Source organism: Coccinella septempunctata, chromosome 2, assembly GCF_907165205.1.
Source record: "Coccinella septempunctata chromosome 2, icCocSept1.1, whole genome shotgun sequence".
Classification (NCBI taxonomy): Eukaryota; Metazoa; Arthropoda; class Insecta; order Coleoptera; family Coccinellidae; genus Coccinella; species Coccinella septempunctata.
Genome location: NC_058190.1, coordinates 52,241,343 through 52,265,347, shown reverse-complemented (window position 1 = coordinate 52,265,347; position 24,005 = coordinate 52,241,343). Strand labels below are relative to the sequence as shown.

Below are 24,005 nucleotides of genomic sequence, written 5' to 3'. Positions count from 1 at the left end.
TAGACGAAAGTAGGTATGAAGAAACAGGAATATATTTGGTATTTTTATTGGACACAGAATAAATAAGATATCAATCATGAATAAAAACAGAATCATCATATAATTTACATCTCAATACAGTATTAAGGAAAACCTACACATCTTATGTACATAAAATAGGAATCAAGGATGAACACTTAAGTCAGGACAATAATAAAATTAAGGAGATAAATGCTGACTTGAACTTGATATCCAGTTTTTTATCAGCTTCGAACAATTTGTAAATTTTGTAAACCACTTAATTTCATAGGGCAACGTTTCATAGATGATCTCAATGGACGAGTTCAGAAACGTTCGCCAACCTTCCAAGTATTCGACCAAACACTTAGAATAGAAACGTATAAATTTTATTTCCTTTCAGAAAAAAAATATAATTGTCTCTTATTTTATTCGTTCAGTAATATAATATAACTTATTTATAATCATCTAATAATACTGCTCACTAGGTTAATTCCATAGATAAAGACCAACAATAAAATTGAATTATTATTCTATGGTCTATTCAAGTTTCTTATTTTGATCCACTTTTTGGGAAATAATTAAGATTACAAACCTTGATCTTTCCGGAATTGTTTTTTTATTGCTCTTCGTGTCGTCTATATGTGTGAAATCCGAGAGTTGATTTGCCAGTCGGTCAGCTGAGGCTGATGAGAAATTTTATAGAAAATTGGGGATGCTACAGGTTGAACTGACCAACTGAGACATGGTTCATAGCGTCAAATTCCTGATATTTCAAGTGTTATCACTGGTAAAAACACCCTTCCCAGTCTGAATCACTCATTTACACGTGTGCACGTCCAACGATTTAACGCACGTCTTGCACTCCACCTGACAACACCACTTGAATTTACAATCACACCTCTCGACTACCGTGGAGTTGAGGGTGTTATAACCCCTTCCGCAGCAAAGAAGGTTGCACCCGTCCAAGTCCTGGGAGGTTCTGCTGCAAATTCTTCCCTGGGTACCTAGGGAACCTATGCTGTCGTCTTTGATGCAGTAGTTAGGGGAATCCTCCATGTAGACAAGGTCTTGAGCCGTTGGCAACCTTACCCTTGGATCGCGAAGTTGGAGGCGACCCCTCCTGTTCACCCTGACCTCAGTGGCGCCATCGTATTTTTCTCTTAGGTAGTCACCTGAGGAAACAGTAAATAATTATTATTATTGCAGATAACTACACTTTTGCGGCAAATGGAAACGATCGAATAAGAAAAAGCACATTTTAATTTAATGGAACATTCATGCGATTGACATCCGAGTAGTCCTTGAAAGCCCAGACCAAAGAGTAATAACTCTTTGCCCAGACCATAGACAACTCTATGGTCCAGACGCAGTTATCTGGTCACAGAGACAAGACTTTATGTCTGGTCACAAAAGAACTTGAATAATTTCTGTAGTTTTAATCATAGAACTGGAATATATAAATATAACCTAGAAAAGTATTTGAAAAGAAGAAATATTCAAATTCAGAGCATATTAATCAGTTGATCAGTATTAAAAATTTTTCTGGCTAGTATTTTCAATTGATTTTACTCCATCCATTTCTACAGGGTGGTCTTTTAAGCCATATGGGAAGTTATACGGTAATTTAAATGATCATTGATTATAGAATGTAAGTGGACGCCCTATAATTTATCCTGTAATACTTGCCGCATCATAACTTTATCATATAAATAACCAACGTCTGCTAAATTATTGTTCACGTGTTCAGACAGGTACTACACTAGGCAGGATAGGACCCGGCACTTCCTTGTTATGTCAAATCATTGTACATAATAAAAGAGAAGGATTGAATATACTTAAATATTATGCATTCAATTAGTTTCCTTCACAGAATTCAAGATTATGATTTGATGATGATGAACTTAATCCATTGGTTTTGGTTTTGCAATGGAATTATGAAGTTTGATATTCTGTGCTTTATTTTCTATGGTTATCTTTCAAGTTTACATTTGAAGTGTTTGTGAACTCATCCACTATTATCAACTAGGGATGGGATTGATCGGAAAAGAACACTTATTTCATAGAAAAATATCCAACCGTTTTCAATGAAGGAAGAAAAAGAAGCTTAACGAGAACCTTCAATAAAATGACTAAAGCCTATCCTGATCCAGTTCTGTCCTCCTTCTTCATAATCCAAGCAATTATGTTAATTCAAATATTATCTTATGCGAGGCGAATATTACAATCGGATATCTGCATATAAAAAAATTACTTTCGTAATATCCACATTATGTCTGTGTGATCTATGCGCTAGCTTGTCATCGAACTGTCATCGCTTTTGGAAAATGCCGAAACTAATAGCTTTCTCCATTGGTGAAACTGGTGCACTGCGAGTGCATATTTTGATGTCACTACTATTATTCCAAGATATTTGGGGGTAGTTCTAAGTTCTACCAATGGAAAAAAACAGAGCAATAATTTCAAGATATCCTAATTTATATTTGATGTTCTATGATCACATGCAGCACTAGTTTCAACGCTACAACGTTGCCTTTTTATCTTTAATATCTCTTCTTTTTCTTTTTCATGATGTGTTACTTGGTTTTACCAATCAGGCAGCCCAGATTTCTCTCTTCTAGAGGGCATGCCCAAAGCTGGCCATGCAAGCAGACCAGGAAGACCTATTTGTAGCAGGCCCGGATCTAGGGGGGGGCAAGCGGGGCGCTTGCCCCGGGCGCCTGCTCAAGGGGGCGCCAAAAACAACCAGAGGTTAAAATTTTTTTACTTTTGATTTTCTCGGAAAAAATTAATTTCCTGGTGCTAAAATGGAAACTGTCGAATGGAAACATGATAAACCATCACTATGCCTAAAATATTTAAATTCAATGAGGGATCAATTAACTGCATATTATTCAGTCATCTACGAATGACCGCCAAACTTGGGTGGAATTGGTTGAAAGATCTGATATGTTTACACTGCGTCGCCAGCAGTAATTTCTTTGCCTGGGGAATTACCGACTCATCGCGCATCGCCTTCTCATCTGGAACTAAGGCCAAATTTTCCGATTTTCTATAGCCCATAACTTAAAAACTAATCCTTTCAGCACAATTCTGTTTGCATATTCGTAATCTATGCCTTAGTAAGAACATCAATTTCGGTGGAAATCGGTAAGATCGAAATTTTCCATACATGTACCGAGTTTTTCACCATAATTTGAGCCCCCCCTTTAACTTTGTTACTAAGAGAGGTACGAAAAAATGTTTTATATAAAAGTTTCACGATTTTGAGTTCTTCAAAATGTTTTCACAAAATGAAATATATACAGAGTGGGCGATTTTCTGAAGAATATTTTTGGTCTCCGATCAAAACCTAATTCATTCTGTACACTGATTCGAGGGCGTAGAACACGAATATGCAAACAGATATTTAAAAAAAAATTTAGTTTTCGAGTTATGGTCGATGGAAAATCGGAAATTTTGGACCTTCGCGGAAAAATTCATAAAATCTGAACCGTTCGAGATAGATGAATGAAGTGTGGTTTTTTATGTTTGCAAAGAACTAATTCATCACCAAAAAAACAGCATATGACTAGTGCCTTTTTTCTAGCTGCTACAGCTCCTCAAAGTTGACCAATATTTCCGAAATTTTGCACTAAAAGTGATTTATTCCTCAAAATACTGATCCTCCAAAAATCTAATTGCAAATTCGTGATCTACCTTGAATTAATATGTAAAATGATCCGGGTCGATATATGTAGCTAAAAAAATAAATTTTTGTTCGGAATAATTTCGTTCATGAAGCGCGGGTAAAAACGATAGACGAGGGCGGGTTGTAAACGACATTCTTGTAAATACAAACTTTTTTTTTTTATTTATTTATGCAATTTTTGGGAGTATTTTGGGAAAAGAATAACTTTTATTGGAACAATGAGAAAAAATATCTTTTGATGGAACAATGGGAAAAAAATATGAGTGATTTTTTTCCCAAAGTACTCATCTCAGGAAAAATCTGATTGCATATTCGTAATCTATACGACCTCGAACTAGTGAAAAAAATAACTCGGGTTGAAAGCGATGACGAATATGCAATTAGATTTTTCCTACGAACCTTAGAAGGGGGGGGGGGGGGGACGCCATCATGAATTTTTGCCCCGGTCAGAAAAAATCGTAGATCCGGGCCTGATTTGTAGACATTCAAATGAAGAATAGATTGCATTTGAATTATTCATTTACAAATCCTCATCTACATAATACACGGTGTGTGCACCGCGAAAGATGTAGGTATTCAATTGAACTCGAATGGCTGCGTTTCGTTTAACTGAACATGGGATGCCAGGGAAAGAATGGCGGTTTCTTGAATAAAACGAACATATTTATTAGAAACCCATTTGAATAATTCAGAAAAGGAATTTTTAATGTCGCGCGGGCAGAGCTTTCACTGACGTTTTATTGTTGAGCGATTTATCACTTCTTCCAAGTTTGATTGTGTTTCTTAGTAAACACTTTTTACTATTTTTCGTTTTTGTATAACTATGTATGTGATCTCGCCAGTCCAGGCTTTTACTCGAAAAGTACCTACTGGGGGTTACTCGATCATTTTTGATGAAACGAACATTTATGTAGCTATATTTTGCGTTATTCGCGAATCCAAAAATCTAAACGCCGCCTAGCGGCCAAATCACTAACCTAGAAAGTGAGTAATAACTTGAGTTTAACTTCTTTGGGTTAGATATTTTCATTACATATTCGGTTACCAGTGAACTATATTCACAAAATTTTTTGGATGTCTGACTAGAAAAATAGGTATTAAAATAATTTAGCGAGTATTTATATCAGTGTCATTCAGTTGAGAAACTATTTACCAATTTTCACTATAATTTTAGGTTAGGAGATATCTTTGTTCTAGATGAATTTTCTAGTGTTGGACGATTAAGAAAGGCAAGGCGAATTTTCATTTCCATGATTTCAATAGTGCCGAGAAACCTGAGCAGAAGAAAGTATATGAGATTAAATTTCTAACATAACTGAAGTTGTACATGCATTACTGGACTTGCAATCTTCAAGAGACGATATGTTGGGAACATTTCAAATGAAAAGTAGTGATTTGACTTGGAATTTTGCAAGCAGTTGAAAGTGATCAATAATTAAACCGTTCGACAAGAATTTCAAATTTCGTTAATGAAATTACAACTGTAGAATTAATTTTCAGGCGGTCTTGTTGAGTTGGTTGCAATTGCTGGAAAATAATTTCTGTGTTGGCATTTTGAACTGCATAATATGTTTTCATCCAAATAAATTATCTCAAATATTTACATTCATTTATTTCCACAAATTACTTAATTCATGCGAGTGTGATGATAGAATGAAATCTTCTGGATATAAGTTCTTGTAAAATCTACATCAAACGACACCAACATGTTCAGGAAAGTTCTGGAGGAACCCGAGCACAATCAATAATTATTCACTACCTTTACAAATATCTCTATAATCGAATAAAATCTACGATAACATTGCTTTCACAATAGAGTTTTCACGATGATTACTCATCTTCCGCCATGTTTGTTGACAAGTCGCAGCGCCCTCATCGGTAGTTGGATTCGCCAATAAGAGCAAGATGACTTGCTTTGTCATGCCAAACTATTGCCTCATGAACCAGAGAATTTCTTTCCAGCTCCGAGCAGGCTACGGATGAAATCCAGAATGACAAGTGTATCTGTCACTCGTCAGAGCCATCTTGGATGGAGACAAATTGACCGGCCGTCGACTAACGAACTCTCATCGATAAAACCTCGACCACGAAGCATTGACAGCACCCGGACACCCATGGAAATCTCATTATGGATTTATTCCTACGTCCCAGGGAATTATAATCGGGTTTACATGACGTTAACACAAACGCGAAATTTAGTTCTTCGTGTGGGGCCCTCATAAACGTGAGGACAGCCGACGTTATGCCTTGGCAGTCGTTTAGTGACTTTTATAGGCCCCAAATCTTCATTCCACCTTTCAATAAACGTGACGGTTGTATTACCAGAGGCGTATTACTGGGAAATGGCGATTTACGAGCGCAATCGGTGCCCTGAATTCTTTCAGTAGGTACTTACAGGGTGCCCTCTAAAGATGCAGCAAGAATGCTGTAGATGATTCCGACAACGGTTTTTTTTGGATAACACTTCAAACACTTCAATCACTTCCAAAGTGTCGTCAAGGACTTCAAAACATTAGTACAAATTTGTTCGACCATAAAAAAGGACCCAACTGATTCGTATTCCCAATATACAGCATGTGAGTCTTTGACTCGTACAAATATTTTAACAGTAGATAGATTCTTGAGGTCAAAAGAAACACTTTTTCCCTATGCCATTTTTTCCGATTCGGCCCTGATAAAAAGATATAGACATTTTGAGTTTCCAAATTGAGCTGTGCCACCCCTGGAAAAACAAAATTTCCTTCAGACCATAGATATAATCTATAATACACAGTATATTAGTGTTCTGTGTTACACAGATTACTCTGTAATCTATTTATAACTACACACAGATTACAGTTCAGAACATAGATACAAGGAACATAGATACAGGGTAGACCACGGGTAACAACTGCCATTCAAGAACGTTACTTGAGAGTTTCTTCGTTGAGACAACGGTTTGCAACCGCTCGCCTCCTTCAAATTCAGCTTGAGCAAACTCATGAGGTGCAAATTAGCACTCAGACAATAAGAAATCGCCTCAGAGAATATGATTTAAGGCCTCGTGTCGCGGCAAGAGGCCCAGCTTTTACCCCAGCCCATCGAAGGGCGCGTTTGGATTTTGCGAGAGAGCATATCCATTGGAAGAGGCCGATTGGGAAAGAGTTCTCTTCACAGATGAGTCTAGATTCTGCCTCTACCATTGTGATCGACGTTCCCTTGTATACAGACGTCCACATGAAAGATATGCTCAGTGCAATTTCCTGAATACTACTGGTTTCGGGGGATGATCGATTATGGTATGGGGTGGAATATCTTTGACTGCTCGCACAGACCTAGTGGTCGTTGATAATGGAGCTATGAATGCTGATAACTATATAAGGAACATTCTTGAAGAGCATGTAGTGCCATTTGCCCCATACATTGGTGAAAATTTCATTTTTATGGACGATAATGCCAGACCCCATCGTGAGCGCATCGTTCAGGAGTACCTTGAAGAGGTTGAAGTCTCTCGAATGGAATGGCCAGCAAGAAGTCCAGATCTCAATCCGATTGAGCAGGTTTGGGAAAACCTCAATAGAAGGCTGAGAAGTTCAGAAAATCATCCAGCTACTCTTAATGACTTAGGAATCCAACTCGGAGAAATCTGGGAAGGATTCGATCAGAACATTTTAAGATCACTCATTTTGAGTATGAACCGTCGTTGCCGAGCTGTAATTAACGCAAGGGGTAGAAATACCAAGTACTAAATCACTTATCAGTATTTCAGTATTTTGAAAATTGTTCATTTCTCTTCTTTCTATGACCAAATCATCCTCAGCAACAAAAGCTCTATCCTTTTATCCATGATAAAATCCTAAATCATACATAAAAACTTGTTCAATTTAAAATAAAATTTGACCAGTTCGAGCATTTTTTACAAAATGGTGAAGGTCCAAGTGTGTGGGCATGCACACCACAAAACTAGGAAGAAAACGACCAGACATTTAACCAATTAATCGAGGTATTAATACGTTTGAGTTACACAAACTCAATTGTGGCTAACTCTGGGAGATCCCATTCAATAACGCAATGTGTACTTTCTCCCATAAAACTGTCCATATATATCAAGATAAACTCCGGCTAGTTTCGATATTTATAACTATATTTTCTATCATTCCGTACAATCCATAATCCGATATGCTGCCATAAGGTGTAATGTTTCCATTTAATTCCGAAGAAAACTCCATGAAAACTGTAGATATCAAATTTCGAAAAGTTACCAGAAGTGAAAGCAAAAGCAATTCCTATTATTTTCTACGAAGGACAATGTTGTCATCTTGATTAGTTTTGTCTACAACCTACGGAACTCATCTCATTGCATTCTGGGGAAATTAACAGCCTCCTTCGATTTTCAAAGACTATCGAAACCACGAGAGATAACAGTTCAATATTTTTAATTTCCCATTGTTTTTTACTCACCTATTTCTCTGAAAGTAGCCATCTGCTGCCAACAAGTTATCAAGGAACACGATCCTGATACTCCATGACATTTACAGGTCACTTTCGAATTCTTGATCACTGCCTGAAAAATCATAGAAGTTTATGAGCACTACTGTGTGCTGTTTTTCCCAACGAATGAATATTTTATATACGAATCTCATACAACAGAAACAATTATAAAAAATGGCTTTTCAAAGATTCATTTCATCCTAAGGACGATATTTGATGACTTAATTTACGCATATTTTTGCAGATCACAGAGACACTTCACTTCTCTTCAGGGGCATAGATGAAATGTCATCTGATTTTGTCGAAAAACGTGATGAAACGTAAAAGGAATTAGAAAACGATAATATGTATTAAAATTATACATTGAAGATGTGTGATTATTCTGAGGTTTATCACAAAAAGAATTATTGTTTTGGAATATGTCTCACTATCTTCTCTACGATGAAATTTCGATTGTGATGTGATTAACCAACAATAATACGGTGTGCAGTTAACTGATCCTTGAGTGTGGGAGATTTTGTCTCTGGTTCAATTTATAATCACCCATTACAGTCGTATAGTAGGCAGTGGCGTGTGTATGCATGAGGAAGTGAACATTTTGTGACAAATCTAGCGTTTCTATAAATTAATATGGTGTATTCCACGAACAGTCGTACACTTTATATTTCCTTCACGCATGATGTTGCTGATGATTCAGGACGTGAATAGTTTTACACGCTCAATGCACCAGCAAAACGAACCATGATCTAATGCTGGTTATCAGTTTTAAACTTCGGATTCTTGGAACATTTTCCTGTATATTTCAATGAGAGAGTTATATTTTCTACTTCTTCGTACATTGATTTACAGAATATTTTCATCTCACATTTCTCCTGTTAGTACCTACGCCCAGACATCCTCATTCGAATGAAATGTGGCGTTTCTACGCCTCTGGTAAGACGCGGAAAAACAAACGCTCTGTAGACAAGTCCTGAAAGATTACAGGACATCTCTTAAACGGATAGATTCTGTCACCCCACAATTTCAGTCAGCAAGATAAACTATCTTCTAGAGTTACTTGGTATTCTGAACGGCCAGGTTTGCTCTCACAGTACTTCGTATGTTTTACACATCCTCGTAATTTATGCTGGATTCCTACATTATCCCAGTTGATTGGAGAAGTTGTTCAATGCGGCAATTCAGCATTGGAAGGGAAATTGTGGGTGGCAATCAATTAAAACCAATTGTGGCTATCTTAGCGTCTCGTAGAAAATCCTTGTTAAAAAACGGTTATTTATGGTTATATTGTTTCAAGTTGAAGGTGTATTAGGATGAAATTATGGAAATTCTTCCATTTTCAGTCATTTTTGGTGCTCTTTGATTCTTAGTGTTCGTGGACGTTTCTTCTTGCTCTGCAAACCAGACCTCTACAGCTTTCATTACCTCCTCGTTGGAAGAAAATTTACGAGCTTTTAAACTTTTTCTTCAGTTGAGGAAAGAGATGATAGTCGGATAGAGCCGAATCTGGTGAATAAGGAGGATGTTCTAGAAATTCAAAGCATAAATCACGAATTTTTTGCATGGCAACATGAGATTTGTGCGCAGGGTCGTTGTCCTGCAAAAACAAAACACCTTCGAATAGTTTTCCGCGTCTTTTCTCTTCAATTTACTCCCGTAGAGTGGTCAGTAATGTCGAATAGTAATTAGCGGTTATTGTTCTACCCTTATCCAAAAAATCAATCATGATTACTCCATGGCAATCCCAAAAAACTGAAGCAAGAACATTTCCAACAGATTTTTGGACACGGAACTTCTTGGAGAACCAGAGTGTCGCCATTCCATCGATTGTTGCTTTGTTTCTGGATCGTAGAAATGTACCCAAGTCTCATCCATAGTTACAATTCAGTTTAAGAAGTCTACATCGTTTTCAAATCGAGCACAGATCGAACGCGATGCTTCTACCCTTGCACGCTTTTGGTGAACATTCAAACATTTGGGAATTCATTTTGCAGCAATTTTTCTCATGTCCAAATTGACGTGAATTATATGATGAACGCGTTCGTATGAAATATTCAGTGCTTCAGATATCCGTTTTAGCCCAATTCGACGGTCTGATAAAATCATGTCATGAACTGCATCGATATTTTCGGGGACTGACACAGAAACTGGCCTTCCCGATCGGTCATCATCTTCAATGGAAAATTTACCTCTTTTGAAGCTTGCAGTCCAATATTTCACGGTCGCATACGAAGGTCATTTATCACCAAGGGTACTAAGCATATCTTCGTAAATCTGATTACCTCTTAACCCTTTTAAATACAGGTACTTGATGATGGCTCGATACTCCAATTTTTCGATTTTCACAATTTCGGTGAACATCTTCTTTCTTTTAGGTTGTTGCGTAACTCTGGTTTACTTTTTTGACCTCAAACTTCACACTGACACTTCTAATGAGTTCTTGTTCGTTGTTATGGTAACGCAATATTTTTTTTTATGGATTGAACTGGTCTAGACTAACTAGATATCAATTCATCCTAGTATTTCTTCTCCTAGAATCTTCTATCGTCCATATTACCCACTGTGGGTTAACCTGACCCATCGTCAACTCGAAAACTGTCGTTCCCATCACGAAGCACCATCCTCGCACAGCCTCCTACACATTTCTCGAAAATCGTCGATCTTTAGAGGCGTTATTAGATTGGGATGGTACGTTACAGACGTTCGTTTGTTTTAATTAAGCGATAATACGTTCGCGTGTCTATAAAATGAGCGGCGTTGCGTAGGTAGAAGACTGTAATGGCTGAGTAATGACTTCATCAAGACGGTCCAGGGGCAATCATAATATCCATATGTTAGCAACGCGGTTCAGCGCGATTTTTAAGAAGTTGCGACGGTCATGAATTTTCATTTATGTTAATTTTTGCGCACTTCGGATGGACTGGCATGAACAGTAGCGCTCTTGATGGTCAAGTAATGGTAGATGTAGTAATATACAGAGTCCTGCAGTCATGGCAGGTTGCTCTGTATCTCCAATAAAAAATAGGTAGAATTCTAAGATCCTACGACGTGGCATTATTTCTCTAGCTATACTAAAAATATTGTATAGTCAATGATACAGGGTGTTCTGTTTCTGCTGGGTTTGTACCAACTTGGTTTTTTCAAATGGCAACCTATTTTTTCGGTTTTCCCAGTCCCATGAAAACTCAAAGACACTCTATACATATCTTTACCTCAGAAATATTCACGGTTTTCGAGATTTTCAGCATTATGAATTTTTTTCCCAATATTCGTTACTCAGAATGCGCTAGATTTTTTTTGCCCAGTCCTACTGGAAGTTACTCTCTCAAATGATATATCTGAAATCAACCTTTGATATACAGGGTGTAGAAAAAAGCTTGCCACATATTGTGAATGAAAATTAGCGGAAACTTCCTCATTGCAAATGGAACACCCGGTATTATCGATCAATAAAAAGCGCAAACAGAGGTTCTACAAATTCCATTGAGCTAAGTTCACTGGTTTTCCTTCCAACGGCTCTTTTTACGAATAATATTTATCCGATCTTGAGCGATGGTTGTAGCTCTTGCTCTTCAACGGTTAACAACTTATTGTTGTTAGGTAACAGCCTTCTATAGACGGCTGTGATTAGGTTCGATGCAATGCCTTGTGAGGCGCATAATTTAAAAGTTTTTCTTCGAATTATACGGTAAATTGGCTCACCCTTCTTCCTGCCTCGTTGTTGTGAAGGTTCATCAGAGATTTCCCCTGTGCTCTAGTGCCCCTTTTGTACCGTCGCTCTTTCTCTGTGATATCCACGAATGTCTGGGTGAATCTGAAAAAAATATGTTATGGAATTTATTACAAGAATTTTGAAACTCCAAGGTTTCTTTGTAACCAACAATTAGCAATATCTCGACTTGTAGACTAGTGGAAACCCTTTTCAAAATTGCCAATTTATTAGTTCTTCATGAGAGTCGTGAAATAAATATAATGGTTACAGACAAGAAAAATTGAAAACTGACAGGAATGAACTCTGAAGATCCAGAGATGTGCAGTGTCACAGATTCAGCTAGTTATTCTGAAGTTGAAAACAAAACTGCCAACAAATCTTCAGTAGACACCTGAATAGGAAAAATTAACAGATCATTTCATACCATCTCAGACCACTACTCGTAAATTATCCTTTAACAGAATCTCGTTGTTAGGATGATTGCCTCGTTTACATCATATTCGACGTACAATTAAGTGCAATTTGTAGATAGGAAAAAGGTGCATGCACGGAAGATGTGATAAATACTTGATTTCCCCGCGGTATTCATCAGCGGTCATTAGAGATGTAAAAAATGTTTTATTGATGTTCCCACGTTAACCGACCTAAACGCAAGGGGCTACTAATGGCGGTTTTTCTGGGTAATCAATTTTTTATACGTAATTGTCGAACGGACAGATTTTGTGTGTCACAGAAACCAAGGTCCTCCGTGAAATGAAGCTCTGTGGAATTAGTGGATGATGTGCTTGCAAACGTCTTGTTGGCTATATTGGAAATCATAGATATAAATAATGTCACTTACTGTCAGTAGTGTCAGGTTTGAATTCTATGGTTGTTATAGATTCTCTAAATACTCATAAATCTATTTTTCAACGCTCATTATATAGTATTCCAACAATAAAAAGCTAGAAGATGCGTCTGTTAGAGGACTCTAAGCCCATTCGTCTGATACTCTTTCACTCCACCAAATAAATTTCCTCGGACACCTCAAACAACGAGCATTCGAATAAAAGCCGTGTATTCCAAAACACAACCATAATCACATGAGCCGTCCTCCCATAAACATTTCCATAGAATCGAACGCAGAACTAGCGCTGCCCATCGATCACCGCGGCCGGTAAGACAGGGCACCGACAATCGTCGAATTTGGGAGCTTTGACCGGCCCGTACATTGGACACGGTGCCTTCGCCCCAGTCATAAATATCCGGCCCACCCCTGCGGATCTGTCAGGATAATACCGCGTCAAATTTGTGTAATCCTCGATGGGTATGCGGCACCGTGAAGGAAAATGATATCGACTGTTCGCAGATGCTACCCCCGCGCGGGGATTAGGGGATGAGCGATGCGAATCGACGGGTCGGTCCGGTTCTGGATCGGGATGAAGGGATAACGGATCTGGGCTTGTCATTGTCTATCTGTGACAATGCTCCAGGAGTGCACAGAAGGTGGATTTCGATAAACTTCAAATTTGAGCTCTGTGATGGAGCACAGATGTATGAAGGTATAGAATACCTTCTTGTCAAAAACATTCATAGAATTCTATGCAACGAATCGGTTTCTTTCTTGACATCTCGTCATCGCTTCTGTTATGTCAAAAATATTCATCGGAACATCGAATTTTAGTTTCCTCCTGAAATTTTCGTAAGTCACAGACTAACCAGGCAGTTTAATATAAATTTTCTTGGATTTGAGAGCCGGGGACTTTGAAAGGATTGTAAAATGATGAAAGCAACCGAATATAATTTTAAAAAAATACGTTTCCATTGATATCAATTGATATTATTTACAAGGTTGGCAAAAGTTCCCGAACCCGTCCATTCTATGTGAATTTGTAATATTTCAACTGAGTTTGACACATCATTAGTTGTTCTGTGACACAAAACACAGAGAAAATCCCAATTTATGTCAAAAAATTCAAAAACTAGTCTAGTTTGGTTTAGGGTGTTATCGTGTTACTTTGTCTTTCTACTCACTTGTATGCATAATCCAGATTGTCGCCGCAGCCTCCCCAAACCCAATCTTTCCTGAGATCTTTGGGTCTTCTCATTCTCGAACAACCGCAGGAGGATAGCTGACCATCCTTGCACGCCCTGGATATTGCGTAAGCCACTCCAGCAGCTGCCAGAGCGTGGGCAAACGCTGACTCCCTGCTGCCTGTAAATTGATGGGAATAATGAGAGTTGAATTTATGGATGCGTATTGGAAATGGAACTCGGCATGTCTATGAATTATTATGGTTAACTTTAATGATCTATCCGTAATGAGGGACGATTTCAATTTGTTAGACGATCTTATTCGCTTTCTCATCGTGAGATGCAAATCGAGGGAAGCAGGATCCGCAGGGTGTATATGAATGATTGTAATAACCTAGCAGTTGGCTTCGAATTATTCTGTGCTTCAACTAAATGTCACAGATATCTTTTTATCAGGAACAAATCGGAAAAAATGGCATAGAAAAAAAGTGTTTCTTTTGACCTCAAGAATCTACTGTTTAAATATTTGTACGAGTAAGAGCCTAACCCTGTATACCTAAACAGCAATACAGAAAATTTTATTCGGTGCAAAAAGTAGTAGAGTTTAGTGTTCTCTCGAATATTCACTTCAATGTTTGTGTACTGTATTTAAGTATCGTCAAATGCCGAACCATAGGAAAAGAATGTTACAATAATTTCTACCAATGTTTGTTTTCTAACAAATACACCTAGAGACTCAGATAAGGCCGTATGTACTCAGGGCTCATGCCGTATGGACGCCGACAATGTCAACATTTGGACAGGCATTCATACGATAATCCCTGAAATATGAACATAAGAGCTTTAAAATTACACATGGCCCATAAGTAAACGACTCGATCTAGAAAAGAGAGAAATGACAAGATGCGGCACGTTTCATTTTATATCCATTGGATTTTAATGGCAGAACTTACAAGTTTTGCTCAAATTGGTACACGAGATTAACTCTCAACGAAGAACTTGGTACAATAACGATTTTGCAACAAATCAAGATCAAAAGTAAACAAATATCAAACAAAGATTCATCAATTCCACAACCTTTTTCCAAACAAAAAATGAAATTAAAAAAACAATAAGAGTTTCGGTATTAAATCAAACTATTCAATTCCACTCTTTCACAGGAAGCCCCAAAACTACACATATCCTTACCCCAAATCCAATAAGTCAATCTACGTGATTTTATTGAGTAGCAAAATCTATCCCATCTATATTCATAGCATAAATTCCCCCCCTCAATTTCACCCCAAGAGACTCCCTAGGGGGATAATTGACAGAGCGTATGGGGTGTTCCCAGGTCAATACAAATAGCATTAACCCCATGAATAATATGCAACAGTTCTTAACCGCTTACAAGGGCAGTTGCAACCCCTCCGATGTTTTCGAGCCACTGGTTCAAAAAATATGGACGAATAACTTGAAACTTTGACTCACGCTTCAATGGCTGCTATTAGTGTCGGATCTATGAACGATTTGATTGCCCGAAACGTTTTTTCGGATTCGTTGAAAGCGGAACTAGAACGAGAAGTATCGGAAAACGAGGCAAAATAAAAAAAATCTTAATAAATGAACATCCTACTACAACTACGTATTTCATATGGTACACCCAATATATCTTTGAATAGTTTATAGCTGATTTGATGGAAATTTCAACAAGACGCCATACCTTGTTTGAAATTCAGTGGTTCATGAGTTATTGGGATTCTTATCCCAAAACGTCACACTTTTTTCAATATTTTTGCCGGGGAGGAGTTTTTTCAAAAAATACTTCACCATATTGAATTTTGACGTACTATAACACTCTTCGCTGTTTGGTAATCAAAGAACACTTGGAATGACAGAAAACGAACTACTTGGTCAGTCTGTGACTTTCGAAAAATTCAGGAGGATATAAAAATTCGATGTTCCGATAAATATTTTTGACATTTCATGAATTTATTATGAATGGACGAGTTCAGGAACGTTTGCCAACCTTGTTAATACTAGGAAAAACTCTTTCAAGGAAAACGTATTTTTTTAAAATTATATTTGTGCCTTTCGATTGCTTTAATAATTTCACAATCCTTGAAATTCCCCCGGCACTCAAATCCGAGTGATATAAATGACAATTTATATTGATTTTTCAAGGTGAGATTTGACATTATTCAGCTGTTCTTTTTCGTGTTTCGTGCATTATATTTATGGTTTCATCCATAGACTACTAATTTATTCATTATTAGACTATGATTTCATCACAGAACTTAGTAGTTGAGGCTTTCTGTGATGAAACCATAGTCTGATAATAAATAAATTATTAGTCTATGGATGAAACCATAAATATAATGAATGAAACACGAAAAAAAACGCCTGAATAATGTCAAATCTCCTTAAACCTTGAAAATTCAATATGAATTTTCTTTTATATCACTTAGATTTGAGAGCCGGGTACATTCCAAGGATTGTAAAATGATGAAAGCAACCAAAAGGCACAAATATAATTTAAAAAAATACGTTTTTTTATTATTTACAAGGTTAGCAAACGTCCATTCTAAATAATCCCAATCATAGACAGAAGTTTCTGTTTCTTTAGTCCTTTTTTTTAAGTTTATCCTTGATAACTCTAAAAGTTTTTACCCCTTATTTTTCACGTCAGATCTATTGAATTAATAAAAAATATAGATTGTGATTTGAAAATATCGTGATTTGATTAACACATTGACGGACAACGACGTCTATAGACGTTCAAGTCACTGTGCATGATGTGACGGCACAGTTTTCAGACGTCTATAGACGTCTTCCTATAAACTCGTCTAACATCGACACGACGTTCCTGGACGTTGGAAAAGTGTGATATTATGAAAAGGCGTCACATCGTTCACACATTTTGAGTTTTGTGAACCCGAAAGATGACGATCTTGATCGGAATCATTCGCTTCGCCATACCGAGTGTTCAGTCGCGACACAGCCATCCAGCGTGTTCAGTATTTGTTCAAATGTAAGAGTGTTACGCTCGAAAATTACGTAGTTTCCATGTTTAACTTCCATTATAACTTTCTTTCCAAATCTAATGAAGAGAAATTCTACTTTTTCTGTTGAAAAAAAATGAGAACGTCTTTGGACGATCATGTTTTGAAAAAACGAAGAAAATTGATCATGTTATGACAATGACGTCTAAAGCGATCTGTTGTTTCTTTTTCCATATTCACATCCTCTAAATCACTACTAATATTTTGATGTATATCACTACAATTTTGAACCATATTAAATCAGTATACATGCGCGTCATATCACAAGCAGCTGCCAAATAGGTACTATCCGTCAATGTGTTAATACGATTTGTCCAAAATTTAATATTTTATACAGACAATTTTTGGTGAAATGACATTCTCAATGACTTCTACCTTCTGTCAAAAAATAAGCCTCACCTCTGAAAACACCCTGTACATGAAGATTCATTGTAAGGGGTGTTTCAAAGGATTGGTTCACGAGATACCCACCCATCCTCACATCCACAACGCTACAACGTAAAGTGTATCGCGCCCCGTTAAGAACTCGGTCTCTGATGAGGAAGAATACGTCGAAACCTGCACAACACCCAACGGGACGTCGATTCTCCCAGGGTCATTGTTTTAAAGCACCGCTTTCGAGATCACGTTCCGAGTTATTGAAGATGCCGAACGGTATTACAGTGGATGCTTCTCGCGGTCGAAAAAACGCTTCGGATTTATAGAATTTCCGAGAAACGTCCGCTGCCACAATACCGAAACAATTTGCCGGCAGTAATTTCGACGTTCTGAGGATGAGTATTGTGGGAAATATGTCGCTGAGTGAGGCCAGATGATTTGTGACGGCTTTGAGGAAAGAAGAGGATGAATGGAGGTTTGGAATCTGTCACGAGGATGAAGGATGAACATATGATCGATGGGTGAAGGAAGATGATGGATAAAAATTGCTCCAGTGTTTTCGATCAGAAATACATGCACATAAACTATCAATGATGTGACAGTGATCCATTATCTATCTATCTACAAAAAGACAAAACCAATAAAAACAGATCAAATGTGCGAACAGACTTGTAATTTCTTAGTGCTAATTGCGACTGTGTGCCCTCCTGTGACTCAGGAGACCCAACCGTGACCTACAGATTCTTGTTGTACAACTCGCGCGTTGCTAGACTTTTGCATTCGAAACTTTGTGGAACCATCTGATGTGCATTATTTGTCTTAGATAACGTTGTTGCGTTTGTTCAAGCTGTTTAATATGTCGCCTGTAGGGCGTCCAGCTTTCGCTTTCGTAAAGAAGCGTTGGGAGGACCACTGCTTTGTTAACAGCTGTCTTGGTTTTCAGATTGAGGTCTTGATTTTGAAACATTCTGTCTTTTAGCTTCCAGAATGCCCGTGATGCCGAATTGATACGGTTGTGTATTTCCGTGTCCAGGTTAACCCTAGTATTTATGAAGCTTCCCAGGTATTTGAATTTCTCGACCTATTGTTTCATTCTCCAGGCTGAAAGGAAGCTACTTTTCAAGAGACTGAGAGGTCGTGACGCTAGGTCACAGCTGTCCTTTGAAAATGCAAAAAAATGGTCACTTGTACATACTCGAGAGTGTCAGATTTTCATACATATGGTTAATCTCGGTGTTGCAGACGTGTTCACCCATTAATTTGACACTAATCGGGGCAGTTTTCTTAATCTGACAATGATAACAATGCATTTTTGTGAAATATTTAGCTTCCTATACCCTAATCGTTTCTGTATTCATTATGAATGTTGTAGATAATGAAATTCTATACACAACTTCTTTCCGAAGCATTTTTACATACTCATTACCGTTTTCCAGTTAGAGGGTGATGAAGGCGAGGAGCTTAGCCACACATATGAAAGGCCAAGGTCAATGTAGAAACCCAGTCTAATGTACATTCATCGCCATATATCTCAAAAACGTTCAAAAGTAGAAAAAATTGCTTCGGACAAAATTTGTAGAAAATTTTGTGCTCTACAACTTTTATAATGAATGCGAAAACAATTTGAAGCCCAGGAGAGGAGATAATTCGAAAAAACTGATTTTTGTGACCTTTATGGCCAATTTTTATTGTTTCGCCTTACTGAAACTGTCAGATTATATATTTTCTGATATTCTTGAATCATTAGCTTCAAAATAGGAAAAAAGCCACCGTGCTCGAGAATGTAAACGTGACTTTTTTTTGCAAATTTGGCGCCCTTCCACTCACTTTCGTCAAGCTCAAATTGTCAGATTAAGAAAATCTATACTTTTCAACATGTAATTAACCACATATATCTTAATCTGACACGCTCGAGTATGTAAAATGATCCTGACAGGCTATCCTAGACAATTTCCCCTACATATAGGTCTTATTTTTGGTAGAGGTACTGTACAGGGTCCAAGGTATATCCCCTTATCTTATATTAATCTGACATGCAAGAGTGAATCCCGAATTTCCCCAACTATTAAGGATCATATTTTGTGTTTGTGTTATACGCCGACCATACAACATATACCTATCCACATGGAGAGTGCATACAGTAATTTTTTTCTCGTTTTTTCCACGTCGTTCATTAAACTGTCGACACTGCGATACAAGCGCCAATCAGAACGGTTTATCTCAGGAAGATATTTTCTTTGGGAACCCTTCAAACTAATCTTCCCGTCATAATTCCCCGTTGACAATTCGCAATAGACAAATAGCTCCATTTGACCATTCTCCTTTTGGACCGGACTGGCATACCACATTGCCATCATACCAAAAAACCAATGAAGATCCTCCGAGTCGGGCAAGAAGCGCCATCTGTATGCAGAGCGCGCGAAAAATCCGAAATACCCGAGCGACTTACGACCGATAAATCCCGACTTTTTCCACGGCCTTCCGATCGTGCGGAGCTGAAACCACCATTCGATTTACATAAATAAGAACTCGAAATACCGAGCTCGTTAAAGTGATGTTAATTTGAGGCTGCAAATCCGGCGGTTTTCCTTGTACCACCGGTGGCTGTCGCATATCTTTAATTGATGGAAATAATGGTCGTGCGATGCCATGAATACTAAAAGGAAGGCACGAATCTCTTAGGTGAGATGCTTTCTCCTGCATGCACTTGCTCGGTTTATCTAAGGAGTTCTAGATAAGGCGTTTATTTGCTCGTTTAGAGGAAGCCTATTATGCGACTGTTTCCACTCTTTTTTTTGTGTTGGGAGATAAGGACGTGCTTTCCGTTTTGAAACGTTTAATTGCTAGGCAGAGTTGACATCATTAAGTTTGTGTAGTGCCTCCCCCCTTGGCAGTAATTGGATTTTGTATCAAATTTCATCGAGAAACCTTTGGTTAGACTGTAGACGTTGGATTTCCAAAAAAGGCAAAGCTGTTGACGATGAAGTACACTAATTGCAACCCTTTAGATCGAATATCAAAAACGAAATTTCATTCTATTAATGGAGAAGTGATAACTCCTCAAATGAAGGGAATTAATGCGCTCAAACTAATATTTTAACCAGTATTCGTACCTTAATAACACATTCGAAACCAAAGATGGCGTTCGCATAACTTGTGGAAACTATTTTAAGAGAGATTCTATCTTCGTGAATCATAGTGGATGAAGCAACTCGATAAAATAGAAACTTATATTTGTTAATGATTCACTTAGCAACTGATACACCCACCCATATTCAGAACAGGTCCTAGAACGCTGACATCATCAAGTATCGAACAGTTCCATCTTCTGCCATGAAACTGGTGCTTGCATTCCGCCAGTGCTGTCTTGGCTCCTAAGGCCACAGCGTTCATGTGATCTATATACAGATGACAAATCCTCGACTGTCCAGGTGTAAGACCAGGTAGGCTCAGGCATGATGGTGTGCTTTGGTCGGACTGCATCATCTCGTCTTGCATCAAGCCCATCCTCCTGAAAAAGGGACACATTTACGTCATTATGTTCTGTTGATGGTTAGGCAAGGACACTGTTTACAAGGTGGAAACACGGTAGCTGTTCGCAATATTTGCAGTTAAAATTAACACGTGCATTTTGCAACGGTGTCACTTATCCGTGCTTATTATGCCTCGATTTTATTTTGTTCCCGGTCTATAGGAACTGAACAAAGTGCTAAAACACTACTGGTTTCGTACGCATCTTCATTATAGGATAGGCAAACAATGGTTGTTTGCAGTTTCCCTCGGATAATGGGTAATCGGTTAGGCAGAGTGATTTATGGCGTTATTGTACGCATTTTTCGATGTCCCAGATTGTCCATTATTTATAACCGGTATGTGTATTGTGCTGAAATATTTTTGTAGGTGCGAGACAATGTTGTAACGTTTTTCTCATGGGATTAGCGACAGTCGAAAGCGAATAATGTTGACGGGTTGGTTTAAGAATGAACACTTGTTATGCCGAGAACAGAATGTAGAATGGTTGTTTCAAATACAAGTGTATGAGGCACTAACATTCTAATACGTACGAGGATATATTGAAAAATTCTTAGCCTATTACCTTTGGATATCCAAAGGTGTTTTGTTTTTGCAGGACAACGCCCCTGCACACAAATCTCATGTTGCAATTCGTGATTTAATGTTTGAATTACTAGGACACCCCCCTTATTAACCAGATTTGGCTCCATGCAACTCTCATCTCTTTCCTCAACTGAAAAAAAGTTAAAGAGGTCGTAAATTTTCTCCCAACGAGGAAGTAATAAAAGCTGTGGAGGTCTGGTTTGCAGAGCGAGAAGAAAAATTTTTTTGAAAGGTCTAGAGACGTTGCAGGTTCGCTGTAATAAATGTATCCAATTAAGGGGAGAATATGTTAAGTAATGAAATATTTTGACATTGAAATTTTGTTTGGTTCAATAGTAGGCTAAGAATTTTTCAACATATCCTCTTACTCTTTCAATCATTAGGTGCTAACTGAAGCTACAATAACCTGTGAGGAATGCAGTGAGAAGATGTAGCATATGCTTGCTAAGATCCAGATGCTTCTTAGATCTCGCAGTATCAAAGTTCCAAGGGAAAATTTTGATAGTATCTATCCTCTGAAGATTCCGCCAGATTGTTACTCTTTCTTGTAGGTACATTTTACTCACCACAGAAGGTTCCAATGAAGTTATTGCAATTATCTCTTGGTGCAATGGTTAATGCTGTGACTATCAACTGGCGTTTACAGTTAGCTGCTGCCTAGATGAGTACAAAACCTTTTGCATCTCATAATACTTAGTTATTGTTGTTCCAAAACATGAATTGATACCTATTATATTAAGCGGACATTCCAAACTGGTTCCAGTTGATATTTACGGAGTCTTAAATGACCTGCAGGATTATTAATTACTTTAATAACAATAATCATTTTACGCAATCTTCACGAAACGCACCTGCAAAAAGAACGTATCAACTTTCTCATATCTTCATATTCTATGTGTATCAGGTGCACTTTCAGGTCATTATAAACCGTGACCTAAAATCCGGTAAGCTCGGGTTTCAACTGCAACCGGCGGAATCGTTGAAATGCAAGGAATTCCTGCTCCGAGCTTATTCATGGGCCTTTGGAAAAGTCCGGGGAAGGATAAGTGTAGCGTTTATGGAGAAATAACAAATGATCGACTGGCCTTTAGCGTATTCTTCTCGCAGAAGATGGAATATGATGCTGCGTAAGGATTGGTTAGAGGCTTCTCGAGTTGCTCGTTAAAATCGGCAAGTTGGGCGTTCGATTTTAATGAATGGGGACGTTTACTCCATTAGTTACCCCCTTCTATGATTAATTGATCCATATAGAATTTGCTTCAGTATTAGCGAGATAACAATGAGGCTGAAAACGATTTTCGAGGCCGTAGAAATGCAGCGGTTTGGAGAAGAAGACTCTCCAGTTCCGCTCATTAAGTTTACACAGGGCGTCCCAAGGTGGATGGCCTATTAGACGTTAACGGAGAACGGATTATATAGGATTGTTCCGATAATTTGGGTACTATAGGGTTACAATGTACAATATACAATGATAACACGCCTAGAAATGAATCGACATAAAATCCGGACCTCTATACGTATCAAGATGCTATCTCCTGTCTATCCTTATGTTTCAACATAGAATTCAGGAAGGAGGAAGTAGTCAAGTCCGATTCTATGATAAATTCCATATGGCGTGCAGCACACAACACCGACAATCAACTCACGTCAAGAAGCAGGCTCTTATTACCTTTATCATTCCATATCTCCGAAGTATCTCCGGGATATTTCATTACTAATTGAAGAGAGCGCAGCATTCTTGTAGGAGCTTAAACCGTGAAGACGAGCGTTGCTCAAAAAGTGGACTTGTAGCAATCGGAGTTACTAGTCGGCACTTTGAAGTCTGTTGAAACGTGTTGAAGACAGGCTTTCGCGTATAATAAGTGGAGGTTTGTTGGGAATGCGCCCACAATATCGAGATATGCAATTTCGAATTCACTTACCTACTGAAATGGATGCGGGACTGGATAGAATCGATATATCCAGTCCAGTTCCATGCATAAAAAAATATTGCGTTACCATAGCAACGAACAATAACTCCTTAGAAGTGTCAGTGTGAAGTTTGAGGTCAAAAAAGTAAACCGGAGTTACGCAATGAATTAAAAGAAAGAAGATGTCCACCGAAATTGTGAACATCGAACCGAGCCATCATCAAGTACCTGTATTTGAAAAGGTTAAGAGGTAAGCAGATTGACGAAGATATGCTTATTACCCTTGGTGATCAATGTCCTTCGTATGCGAACGTGAAAAATTGGACTGCAAGCTTCAAAAGAGGTAAAATCTCCATTGAAGATGATGACCGATCGGAAAGGCCACTTTCTGTGTCAGTCCTCGAAAATATCGATGCAGTTCATGAAATGATTTTACCAGACCGTCGAATTGAGCTAAAACGGATATCTGATGCACTGAATATTTCATACAAACGCGTTCATCATATAGTTCACGTCAATTTGGACATGAGATAAATTGCTGCAAAATGGATCCCCAAATGTTTGAATGTTCGCCAAAAGCGAGCAAGGGTAGAAGCATCGCGTTCGATCTGTGCTCGATTTGAAAACGACGTAGACTTCTTAAACCGAATTGTTACAATGGATGAGACTTAGGTACATTT

At 38.0% G+C, this 24,005-nt stretch overlaps 1 protein-coding gene across 1 annotated transcript in view; it reads right to left on the bottom strand.

Moving 5' to 3' along the window:
* Positions 1-30: 30 nt before the first annotated feature.
* LOC123308462 (protein Wnt-5b-like) overlaps positions 31-24,005 on the bottom strand; it is a 47,800-nt gene continuing 23,825 nt past the window's right edge. The window contains exons 3-7 of the mRNA XM_044891117.1: positions 20,569-20,810; positions 13,881-14,061; positions 11,858-11,969; positions 8,129-8,231; positions 31-1,172 (exon numbers count right to left, since the gene is read on the bottom strand). Of these exons, the coding sequence (XP_044747052.1) occupies positions 817-1,172; positions 8,129-8,231; positions 11,858-11,969; positions 13,881-14,061; positions 20,569-20,810 (994 nt within the window). The 3' untranslated portion in view covers positions 31-816. The remainder of the gene's footprint in view (positions 1,173-8,128; positions 8,232-11,857; positions 11,970-13,880; positions 14,062-20,568; positions 20,811-24,005) is intronic.